Source organism: Bactrocera neohumeralis, chromosome 2 (genome assembly GCF_024586455.1).
Source record: "Bactrocera neohumeralis isolate Rockhampton chromosome 2, APGP_CSIRO_Bneo_wtdbg2-racon-allhic-juicebox.fasta_v2, whole genome shotgun sequence".
Classification (NCBI taxonomy): domain Eukaryota; kingdom Metazoa; phylum Arthropoda; class Insecta; order Diptera; family Tephritidae; genus Bactrocera; species Bactrocera neohumeralis.
In genome coordinates this window covers 37,218,629-37,231,806 of record NC_065919.1, presented here as the reverse complement: position 1 = coordinate 37,231,806, position 13,178 = coordinate 37,218,629, and the positions used below count along the sequence as shown (strand labels likewise).

Here is a 13,178-nt window from a genome sequence, read left to right as displayed (position 1 = left end):
GAGAGCGACTGACTTCAAGCGACATCTGACAAATATTAAAAAACACACGTTCTTAAGGAAACACTTATTTAGACAACTGCACGACTACATAACTGTGCCCGTAAGAACGTGTGTATTTTAATATTTGACAGATGTCGCTTGAAGTCTCACTATCTATGCGCTCAGCACAAGAAGGTTGATTCAGAGAACATAAAGATGCTCTGTGATCAAATGGAAAGGTGAATTTTGTCAATTGCAAATACACTTATGCCAACGCATTTGCCAGTCATCATAGCACTTGGAAAAATCGTCGTCGTGATGGTTATCTGAGCTAACTTACAGAAAAAAATTTACCGATTCGAAAAACACGCAAAGTATAAATTCAAAATTCACCTTTCAATTTGAGTAGTACATATACTATATATAACTTCTAAACTGACAGACACATAAGATTTGTTAGAAAACTATGTAATATATGGAAGTTGGGTTAGTATCGACCAGATTTTATCTATTTTTCCCAATACCACATACTATTAACATGACATACTAACATACTAAAAAACTAATCATATAGAGTAAAGTCTGCCGGATGTTCGGAAATCTTTATATTCGGTACAGCAAATTTGGTGGTTTTAGCTTTTGTGGTTTAGGAGATATATGCATTAAACTTATTAGAGAACGGACTTTTTCATAATTTTTTGCCCACTGGCGCCCCTGAATACTGCAATCACCTATGCCAAATTATTTGTGGGCGTGGCAATGGTCCGATTACGGCCATCTACGTACTCTTACTTTTCTTTGTACTAAGAAACCTGCATACAGAATTTTATTAAGATATCTCAATTTTGATTCTTGTTACAGCTTGCACGGACGGACGGACAGACAGAAGGTCAATCGGATTTCAACTTTTCTCGTCACCCTGATCATATACATATACATATGTATATACATACATATGTATGTATATAACCTTTTGTTGCCCGGATGTTCGATTAGTTTTAGGTCATACGTACAACCGTTAGGTGAACAAAACTATAATACTTTGTAGCAACTGGTTGCAAGAGTATAAACATTTCTTTCAGCACGGTTTTTAAATTTCTTTGCACACTTATTGGATGGGTTCACACAAAAATTAATCAACTATACTCAAAATACTTAAAAAAATATGAATAATTCATTTATTATTATTTATGCAAAACTTTCCAAATTATTTGAAACATAATATAAACAAATGAAAAATTGAGATATCTTGATAAAACTTGGTATGCAGGTACCTTAGTACAAAAAAAATTGAGTTCTAGATGGGCGTAATGGCACCACTGCCACGCCCACAAATCGCCATTAACCGAAAACATATAAAGTGCCATAAATAAGCACTAAATTACGATTTTAAACTGTAATTTGCACAGGGGATCGCAGTAGCAAGGGACACCTGCGGTTAAAAAATTTTGAATAGGTGGGCATAGCCCCGCCCTCTAATATTTTTAATTAATTTACGAATTAACGGGGTACGAATTATAGCGATTTCACTGTATTAGGTATACTCGTATGTGAGCTAGGGGAAGTATTCATCTGATTTTATGCTTTTTAGGCAGAAGTACACAATGCTATTAGGAAGAGACTCTTTCTGAATCTCATTAAGATATCGCACATATTGACTGCTAGATACGATATAAAATCAACCGGAATTTCGAAAGTATTCATATTGTGTACTAACCTCTAAATATTAGTAAAGGTTGCATTTCGAATTTTTCCCGAAAAGAATTTTTCATGATTTGCTTTAAATGTAAAGATCCCGTACTCTCTTTATGAATATGAATTAGCGTTGTATGGGTTAGACGCATTTGGGTTAGAAAAGAAAATATTTATTTCTAGCTTGAAGCCGTCTAGCTTTATCTGAGCGTATTTTGGTTAATGTTTTGTATATAAACCGCGCCAATGCTACCTTCGTATCAAAATATCTGAATCCTGCAAAACGACGTCGAGTAAATTTGGGAAAAGTATTATATGGAACAGAAGCTGAGGACCTTATATAAAAAAACAGTAATGATGTGTCTGGTGGTGGTGACGAAACGTGGGTTATGAATATGACGTCCAGACTGTCCAATCCAAGACGTATACCAAGTGTATGGAAATTTTGATACGGCGTTGGTATACTTGTATTGACTCAGAAGCATATTTTGAAGATGACATTAAAATACGTGATTTTTTTTTTCAGTTCGGGTCAAAAGAGAACAGATAGCATAATGTACATACATACCACACAACTTCTAACGCTATATTTAGCTATAGAGTTTTCTTTTCTCACATAAATGTTGCAATGCTGTCTTATCTTCGGCCTGTCAAAGTGTTGCCCTCTCAAAACGTAAAAGTGACAGTTGCCCGGAATTTTTATTTATGTTTTCTGAAAGTTTCAAAATATTAATAAAAAATTAAGTTGGTCCCAAGCCTCGTTTTTCGAATCTATTTTTCGACCTCTCCTCGAAATCATTTTTGCAGAAGCTAACATGAGAGAAGTGGATGTGATTGTAGCCAGATCTCTTCCATTTCTATACTGTGTCAAGATGATACAATGCCAATATGAGAACGAAGTTCTGTTAAAGTCTGCTATTCAGATTTTAAATTAATCCCTCATTTCTCACATTCATCACAGTTATCGTATTTATAATATATAGTTTTAGTTTTAGTACTCTTTGAGTTCTAATTTACATTAAATTTATTTGAGGATAGGACCACCACCACATATTTTACTCTTTTACAATCACACATATCCCTCTCAACAGTGATTCTATAAACAGTGACTCTCTAAACCTGCGTTACGTGCCTTAATCGGCCACTGAGTCCCATCACTTTATGTTTTTACGGAAAAAGTGAGTTTATGGGCGTGACAATGTCTAATTGTCCAAATATACAATAACAAATTCTTAAGTTTGTTATCTAATAATTATAAATATTATATCAAGTATAGCTTCTGCAAAGCCTTTTCTTATTACCACTTAAAAATCCATTTGTATTGTTATTGTAACTTAATACACAGCCCTGGAAATAAAAATAGGGTAAATGACCAAATGTTGCAAGCTCGTAAATCTATCATAAATGCAAATATTGGCACAAGCAGCCGTCTTCTTTTGACCGCAGTGCTTGGCAATAACTTTCCTACACCGATCGCAAAAACCATACCATAAAACCAATGAGAGCAATAAGTGTCAGCGTCAAATGCTGCGACTGTTGATTGCTTGTTTACATAAGTGATAAAAAATGCAACCACTCGCACACACTTTTCATATATGTATAGTATATACACATATTTAACGGTCATTTGCGCCTTATGCGCAAACTGGAGGATTGTGCGAGAATTCGCCATCAACTGTGACTTGTATTGATGAAAATGCTGGAATCAAAAATCCATTAGCCCACACTGGTGGCCACAATTCGTTGCATGCGAATGTATGTTTCCGCTACATGCAAAAGTTGTTGGACAGCGATTATCCTGACGATTTCTTATTTTCTTTTATAAATTTGAACTTTTAGTTTGTTGAATACACAGTGTGGGTGAAGAAGCTGGGTCGAGTGTGTCACGCTGGTGATAACGAAATGGTTGAACACACGTGGCTGTTACTTGCGCGTATTTGGTGTACTTACATATGTGCAGGACACTCACCACAGGCTAATGTCCTATCAATTTTGCAGCCACTTCTGTTGCCATCAAATAATTGTTTTGCCATCAACCGATGATCAATCTTTCGGCTGCCTGTCCCTCTGACATTTTGCGACGCTAATTTCGATTAAATCACACAAATATTTGCAGAATTTGCCAGAAATCGAGTTCGTTGCAATCGATTAGTAGAGTGGCGAACCCAACACATCGGATACAAATTTGCATCTATATATGAGGATGATACAATAAAATAAAAACCTATCGAATTTATGACTAAAAATGAGGCTATTTACAGAGAAACAATATTCTTGCAAGACAGGATTTTTAGTATATTTTTAAAAGGTGGCGATCTGAAATTTTGCACAAGTCCATTGCTCTCTGTAAGAAGTAGCTTATTTGTCGAAATCGCTATCGAACCACCATTATAGCATTTAGCTATCTTATGGGGTTACATGGGTTCCACAGTTTCAGTTTTTTTTGTCTTATTAAATTCTATAATATCTCTAGAATATTGTCCTAAACTTTCAAGTTGATCCAACTAATAGTTTCGGAGATACAGCCTTGAGAACTTGTGTCCTCGGGGCTAGTCAGACTAAGTGGGCCGTCTTTGAACGCGTTTTTCTGAAAACTGTGTTTTCAAAGTCGGTTGTCAAGATTTCTCGCGAACTACTTAACCGATCTTGATGAAATTGAAGGTCTTCGAGATATCATTTACAAGGTCTTGAACGAAGGATTTTTTTTTTAGTTACAACTGTTTAAAAAAAAAAAATGTCGAGAAATTTTCATCGAAATTTGCATTTTTTTTAAAAAACGTCTGCCAAAAATCCTATTTTAATTTTTTTTTTCTTCGTCCAATATCTAGCTTATTTTCTTTACTAAAACACGTATTTTTTATTTCAGATGATCCTGATAGAAGTTCTGCTGACAACGCGGATGGAAATCAAGTTATTGCATAGAATATTTAGTATGTTGCTTCGGTGCAACAGAAGTTAGCATTTAATCTTGTTTTTCAATAAAAGTGCCATCACTTTTGAACCGTTTAGAATATTTTTTTTCATCGCGGTTTCTTGTAGAACATAATGTTTCCTAATAAATAGGGTCGATTTTAAATTTAAGTTAAGTTTTAAAATTTCTTTCGGAAGTGTTTTATCGTGAGCTTTCAATAACTGGATAACTTTCTAAAAAAAAACGTAAAAAAATATATTTAAAAATGTAAGAAATGTGTATATTGGATAAGAGATGGTGAAGAATATATTATATATTTTTGAGGCCGTTCGTTCTAACTTTGTTTCACTTTTGCAAAATTTCACATTTTCTATTAGATACTAATTAGATATTATTCTTTTAATAACATACAGTAATAAAACCGTATTCTGAACACTACAGTCATTCCTCAAAACAATTTGAACAGAACAGAAATATTGATTACAATGCCGGCAGACAACCATTTTAGTATTTGATTATATCTTATGTAAATTAGGAATTTTGAGAACTCTTTACCCTGTGCAAGTAGCACATTTTTAGACTATTCGATTCACCGCTCATTTTCAACTATCCGGTTAGCTGTTCTTTGTTGGCTATTCTAATAGTAAGCGTTCAACTTCTACACATTTTTTATACGTACACATAGAAGTTTATAGAAACTTTGCAGTATATAGACAATTTTAATTTATTCAAATACTCGCAGAAGAGCAACTATACAACAACCGGATATTCGAATAATCGGTGTTCAGGTTATTCGAATAATTTTAAGAGCCCTAATGTGAATATACGTACAGAATTATACACTCCAAATTTGCTCATAGAAATTTTAATTTAATATATTTTCACTCTCAATGTACATAACTATGTACATTATTAGTGTACTTTAGGCGAATTTAGGCACCGGAAATAGCTCGTCCCAAATTTGGAATCGCTGTGTGAAAATTCCACCCTCCCCAATATCCAAGTCCTTCCCAATTACTAAGTAAGATTTCTTATCCTCAGTATAAGGGGGCCATTTGATATCTTTCAAATACTCATCGGTTGCACTATTCGGATCTCTAAAAATAAATACAATATATTTACAAAATGTTTCGTATCTACTCTCCTTTTTTGAGTTGGATGCAATCACTGTCATCTTCATTATTTAAACTTTCAGATTCTTTACCTTATTTGATATTTAAGTTTTAAGACTGATCCGATTTTTGTGAATTTTTAAAATATCTTACCCGCTTTTGGCAAATTCCGCCCACATGCGAGTTAAATTTTCAATAACTACATTTTCGGGATCTGTTTTCTTGAAGAGCGGTGTCTTAACGGGTACATGCAAGAGGTATAATAATTCATCATGGTGTACGGCGCCTTTAATATAGTATGTATATTTATTAGATAGAGATCTACGGATATTGTATAAGAGATTGGGTCGATGCAACTTACCATAAACCTCGTTATTTAAAGTAAAATGACTGTAGCGACCCTTATAAGTAAAGAGGTATGTGTAGACGGTCGTCAGACGAGAGATAAGATCCAAAAATCGGTGATATTCGAAGCCAATAATGCCGTCAGAGTAGAGTTTCCCGAAAGAGTCTAAAGTGTTTGGCAACTCCAAGGTGGCATTCGCCAAATATTTAGATCGCATTGTCTTACTTATACTCCTGGAACGTAATGTGTCTCGTTCATACATTAGTACAATGGGTGCATATTTTTCAAACTCCTCATTCAACCACCTTCTCGTGGTTTCATTTTTTTGTATATCTATGTATTACACAATAGTAAGTGATGAATGTTTTGTTTAAATATTTTTCAATATTGCTTACAATAGGCTCCGCCGACAAACTCATGTTCCGTTATACCAATTATAATTGGTACTCTCTGGAAATTGGAACTTTGTATAGTTTTGTAAGGGTTCTCCAGTAAGAAGCGTTCTTGTCCGAAATCTTCTTCGATCACTGGCATCCAGTTCAAAACAGGGTTCCAATTGAAATCAAACATTAGAGCCGAAGTATTCACAAAATCCATCATTGGTTTCTAATTAGTTAAACAAAAAACAATGCATTAATAATTTATTTTAAATGCATTAACGGTTGCTACTACTCAAGGTTATTTACAGTGTTAGCACAATTCTTACAGAATATTTATTTAAGTTTACCTTTTTTAGACATTTTACCAAGTCGGATGAAGGCTCTTTCGGGCAATTCAACAATTCCGCTTGTCTATCACTCAATCTTTTCTGTCGTGTTTCGTAGTTGAATTGTCCCAATGGCGATGCACTCATCATAATGCCGCGGTGGAATAATCCTTTTGACATGGGGGACATCAAATGTAAACCAATACTAAAACTACCGGCGCTGTAGCCGAAAAGTGTTACTGAATTTGGATCCCCCCCGAAGTTACTAATATGACTCTGAATCCAACGTAGTGCTTCAACTTGATCTTTCAAACCAGCATTGCCGGGCGCTTCAGCACTGCCCAAAGCCAAAAATCCTAATGTCCCTAAGCGATAGTTTAGAGTTACCAATACAATATCGCGATCCATAAAATTCTCCGGACCAGCAAAGTTTTTACTCTGCGCTGATACACCATAAAATCCTCCTGGGTGCAAATATACTACAACCGGTTTCTTGGCGTATAAATCCTTAGTATAAATATTCAAGCGTAGACAATCCTCCGACAAATCGGTTATATTTTCCGTTACTTGTGGACACATGGGGCCATCTTCGGTCGCATCGAGAACTGTTGGCTTCCAAGCCGGGTATGGTTTAGGGTTCTGAAAGCGTAATTCTCCTACAGGTGATTGCGCATAGCGTATACCTCGGAAGGCATAGAAGTCTGCTCCCAAACGGGATTTAAGCGTTGTACCCAGTATTTTGCCCAATGAAGTGTTCACTTGAATTGCAAAAGTGCAATTTAAGGAGGCTGCGACGAAGGCAATGCCAATTATATGGCAGATCTGTATTTTCATTTCGATCACTTAATGTGTAACCACGACTTTCAACTGAACAAAGTAGAGCGCGATTTGTCGTATTTATTTCCCAGTATGTGACATTACAAGTGACTGCGACTGCGATTGCGGGAACTGTACACACTTAGTCACTCATACATCATGTTTTGTGGGAAGGGATGCAAGAAAACCCCCTCTTGATATTTACATTTTTAGGTAAATCGTATGTACATACATATGTACATGTATGTATGTATACTTATTGTATTTTCCATTTAAAAGGTGCATAACATAATTATTTTTCTACTGAATTTAATTAAACTTTTTTTTTTATTTAGTGGATTGTGAATTAAGATTATTATTAGCTCTTGTTCTTATGTAATTATCTGAGCATTTTTGAGCTGGTAGTAAATATACTTATACTCGGTAGTTTTACATTTTTCATATAACTGTTCCTAAAATTTATTTCTCGTTTGAAAGTGTTTAGAAAAGCAAAGTACCAGACCAGCGAGAAAATGTATAGTGTCTACTTCATATGTACATATAGCATGTTGATTTTTAATTTAATGCAAATAGAAATGATGCACGCTGATGGTGATCAGATCAGTAAAATGTACTTTCTAAAATAATGTTAGTAGAACATACAGAATAGGCAGGCCAGTACCACTTGCTAATGAGACAGTTCTGTTTGAGCTTTGAACTAACACGATTTCCAGCGGGGTAAGCATACAACGTACTACATTCTACATACATATGTATATTTCGAGTAGGCACGATTGCATGTACATATGTACAGGGTTTGTCCGGAAAGTAATAGGAGTGATTTTCTTCCGCCGCGACTGTACTTCGCAGCGTGTGCGAACAGACTGGCTTCGGTAGAGGGCGTTCCTATCTAACGAAAGAGCGGCTGGTCAGTTGCCTTTGAGCACCTGGAGAGTAGTCCAAGCCGAAAATGCAGCTTTCGTTAAAGCAGAGGTACGCGATTAAATTTTGTGTGAAACTCGGTGTTTCGGTGGCGGTGGCACCAGGCCTTTTTGGAGGGCCGGGAAAAGGTCGCTGATGAATGAGCAAATGCAAAGTGAAAACGAGTGAAACTCATTGACATCAAAGACATCGTCCACCATGAATTTGTTCTTCATGGACAAACTATCAACGCCAAGTTTTATGTGGAAGTCCTCAAGAAATTAAAGCTAAGGGTCAATCGGGTCCGACAAGACATCGCGACCGATTGGAAGTTGCACCACGACAACACCCCGGCTCACACCGCCTTTCTTCTGAACAACTACCTAACTAAGGCCAGCATCACAATCCTTCCGCAGACGCCGTACAAACGTATTGTAACGATTGGTTCAATAATTTTTTAAATCGACTCAGTCCAATTACTTTCCGGACAAACCCTGTATGTAAGTTAACAGTCGCAGCCTCGACAGAATACAAAATGCAGCTTCAATGTTCGGATTAAACTGAACCTGTTTAGTTAATTGAGTTCGTCGTATTATAACGCTTTTATCAGCTCCAACGGTATGTACATATATATATTCGTAACTTCTGTCTGCGCAAGAAGATGATAATGTGAGTAAATCTTGAAGAAACTTGCTACATATACATATGTATGGCGTAATCGGACCACTGGCACGAAAACTCACATCGTGCCATAACTAAACTGTGTATAAAATGGGCGAAATCGGACAAAAAACAGGTCTCCTTCCATATAACACTACTTTAACCCATGGTCGTCCGACGGTACTCTTCAGTACAATCTATGTTTTTGCTCTTTGAAATAGAATGATTAAATTAGTATTTAGAAGCTTTAGTGCAGTCGCAGACTAAGAGAGTCGCTTTAAATTCAAGATTTCTTAAGATTTTAATATTTTTGTACAAACTAAAAATAAAATGTTAATTTCGTTAATAATTAAGGTCCGTAAAATGTCTAATATGGTTGAATGCAGAGATAAAGATATGCCCAACTCATCTCTCATTGGAAGTGAGAGAGCAATTGCTAAGTGCCTACTGAAGTAGATCGATGGTCAAAGATCAGGAGGTTTTGACGTTTAGCAATTAGAAACGAGGGATGGTTAGATTGCAATCTTAAAAAAAAAGTAAACGGAGGGATTTGTTACATCGTTCAAGACAACTAATAAAAAATGCTAATCCATCTGCAACGTCAATATTTTCGGACATATGTAGACGGACGAACACGTCGTGATAATTTTGATATCGCATACATCGTGATAATTTTGATATATACATATATAATTCTATATCTCTCTCGCATAGTTTTAGGTGCTATAATCAACCTTTAGATTAACAAAACTATTGTACATCTAGCAACATGTTGCGAGGGTATAAAAATGCCGTGTAAGAATTAAACATTCTTTATTCGACGAAACGAATGGATTAAAGTCACATTTGGTATTCCATTAACATTTACAATATGTCTTGGGCTCCTTTAACTTATTTCCTCCATTTTGCTCTATGTCAAATGGGCCTAACTAGCACATATCACTATATTCATAATGTCAGTGACGAGGGACAAACGACATCCAAAATTTCTGTTACTGAAAGAAAAATTGGCTAAGTGAAGTATTCTTGGCGATATATGCGATATATGTAAATTCAACTACTCAGAAGTTATTTAATACGTGGGCTATATTAATATAACATGAGAGAAAACTCAACGAGGGGGGCAGGATTCATTATATAAGGAATATACGGTCTCGACCTTGGTCACTTTATTCATATTAAAAAAAAAACACTATTGGCAGAGCCGATCCGAAACAATTTTCCATCCTTTCTAAGCTTATTTTGCCTCAATAACAAATATATAGCTTTTTAAAATTGTTCAGGTAATTTTGTTAAGAATACTCTCAAGTTAGTTAAAACTCTCAGTTCGGATGTAATTAACATTATATATATATATATATATACGCACATATGTACTTGCAATTGAGTAATTTTGTATTCTTAAAATGGAAAAAATCCGGGCAATATTTCGGTAAACCCCTATATACCTATTATAACGATTTTCAAATATCCTGTTGACTTTCTTCTTCTTAATTGGTGTAGACAACGCTTACGCGATTATAGCCGAGTTAACAACAGCGCCAGTCGTTTCTTCTTTTCGCTACGCGGCGCCAATTGGATATTCCAAGCGAAGCCAGATCTTTCTCCACCTGGTCAATATCATCGGCATACGCCAGCAGCTGTACACTCTTATAAAAGATTGTACCTGCTCGATTAAGTTCAGCAGCTCGAATTATTTTCTCCAGCAGCAGGTTGAAGGCACGATAGGGTGTCGCCTTGTCTGAAACCTCGTTTAGTATCGAACGGCTCGGGGAGTTTCTTCCCGATCCTGACGGAGCTTTTGGTGTTGCTCAACGTCAGTTTACACAGCCGCATTAGTTTTGCGGGGATACCAAATTCAGACATCGCGGCATAAAGGCAGCTCCTTTTCGTGCTGTCGAAAGCAGCTTTGAAATCGACGAAGAGGTGGGGTGTGTCGATTCTCCTTTCACGGGTCTTTTGCAAAACTTGGCGCATGGTGAATATCTGGTCGGTTGTTGATTTTCCAGGTCTAAAGCTACACTGATAAGGTCCAATCAGTTTGATGACGGTGGGCTTTAATCTTTCACACAATACGCTCGATGGAACCTTATACGCGATGTTAAGGAGGCTTATCCCACGGTAGTTGGCGCAGATTGTGGGGTCTCCCTTTTTGTGGATTGAGCAGGGCACACTTAAATTCCAATCGTTTGGCAAGCTTTCGACCATATTTTGCAAAGAAGCTGATGCATGCCTTATCAGTTCTTCGCCGCCGTGTTTGAATATCTCGGCCGGTAATCCATCGGCCCCCACTGCTTTGTTGTTCTTCAGACGAGTAATTGCTATTCGAACTTCTTCATGGTCGGACAATGGAATGTTTGCTCCATCGTCATCGATTGGGGACTTTAGCCTTCATATATTAATCAACAACTTGTGGTATCTTCCTGAAAGTCATAGGTCATCTTTTTTTGATAATGATATGTCGCAATATTAAAACTTGTTAAAATAGGATCAAACCTTTCATTAGCCCTCATATATAAAATATGAGAGTTTCAAACTTTCAAACGAAGGTGTATATCAGTAAATACTTGTATGTAAGATGAGCAAATGCTAATGTGAGCTACATTCATAAAATGTCATCAGACATGTTCTCGAGTATAACTGAGTAATATAAAAAGTTAACTCAATCAGTCCAGACCTTCTCTTACCTCCATTATACCCGATAGAGTGATTTCCGAGTCCCACGTTACTTTAAACTGTTTATGTCAGTCAACGTTTTTGATATTTTAATAAAATTAAGCGAACAAGTTTTCGTACAAATAATGTGGGTTTCAACTTTAAATTTCGATATTCCAGGAATCTTTTCGGAATACCAAGTATCAGGATCTCATAGCTGACTTTTAACTGGAAATATTGGTCAATCTTTGATATATCGTATTGAAATTCAGATGGAAGTTGTAACCAAATTTCTTGTTTTTTTTTCAATAAGAAGACTTTCTATTTTATGCCGTCTATTTCTTCTCCTGAAAACTTATGGAAACTTAAGTTACGTTATTTTGCATTTTAGGTGACGACATATACATAAATGGCATTCTATTATAGATAGTATAACAATTTTCATATAACATACTGAAGTATTTATATAACAAGTCACCGTTGTGAATCAAAAAAGTCTACTACAGTTTATGGTCACTTTCCGATATCCGGTGCAGTTGCAAGTGGTGATCCGTGTTTTATAGTCCTTTTGGTTGATTGGTTTCTGTTGCTTCTTAAAACATTTGTACACCAACAACAGTACAAATGCTTACGACAATTCCTTCCACTGCCTCTGATGTGAGAGGAACTGTTTCGAAAATGCACATCTCTTCTGTTTTTAGTTTGTGGATGCCAATGCTAGCTTCGGAAGTTCGTCCTTTTTAAGCCTCCTGTTGTCATCATTTACGCCAGCCATTAAGTGTGTCTGTGCTAAGACTTGGAAATTGTCTTTTGAATGTTTCAATTACACGCCTTCTTAAGCACAGCATATCCCTTTTTACAAATTGCACAGAAGCGTGGTAGTAGTCACTGCTGCTTGAGTAGCCAGCCAACCAGTAAACGAAAGCGGCTAATACGTATTTCGACTGCTTACACGACAACAGGCCGTTATAGCGAATTCACACAAATCCATACCTACACTCACACATGCATATATACGAAAAGACTATTTTACTACACACACATTGCTGCTAAAATACATATGCGGTCCACTTGTGCGCCATCATTTACAAAACGGTGCCATCCATGGTGTTGGGTTTCCCTGCGCCTGCCAGACATCACAGCATCGCATTTGGATAATCGTACAAATTGCCAACATAAAAGCTGCATAATTTACGGTCACTTTCTCGAAGGGTCGTCGATGCAATGGCACACATTTGCAGTCGTATGTATACGTTTTAGAGGAGGTATAATAGATGGGTGGTCAGCAGCAGTGGACTCAAGTAAAATTTCTTCTTGGTTGGGTGCTGGGCGGCTGGCGGCGTGCTTGAGCAGTTCATGGTCTTAAACTGGCTTCGTTGATACCCCTCCCCTTTCCTGCAA

At 36.5% G+C, this 13,178-nt stretch overlaps 1 protein-coding gene across 1 annotated transcript; it reads right to left on the bottom strand.

Annotated features, from left to right (window-relative positions):
- Positions 1–5,431: 5,431 nt before the first annotated feature.
- LOC126762319 (bile salt-activated lipase) lies at positions 5,432–7,646 on the bottom strand. Its single transcript, XM_050479014.1, has 5 exons — positions 6,768–7,646; positions 6,436–6,646; positions 6,056–6,373; positions 5,848–5,980; positions 5,432–5,679 (listed from the first exon to the last, which is right to left on the bottom strand). The coding sequence occupies exons 1-5, from the start codon at positions 7,578–7,580 to the stop codon at positions 5,505–5,507; spliced, it is 1,650 nt and encodes a 549-aa protein (XP_050334971.1). The 5' UTR covers positions 7,581–7,646; the 3' UTR covers positions 5,432–5,504.
- Between the last annotated feature and the right edge of the window lie 5,532 nt (positions 7,647–13,178).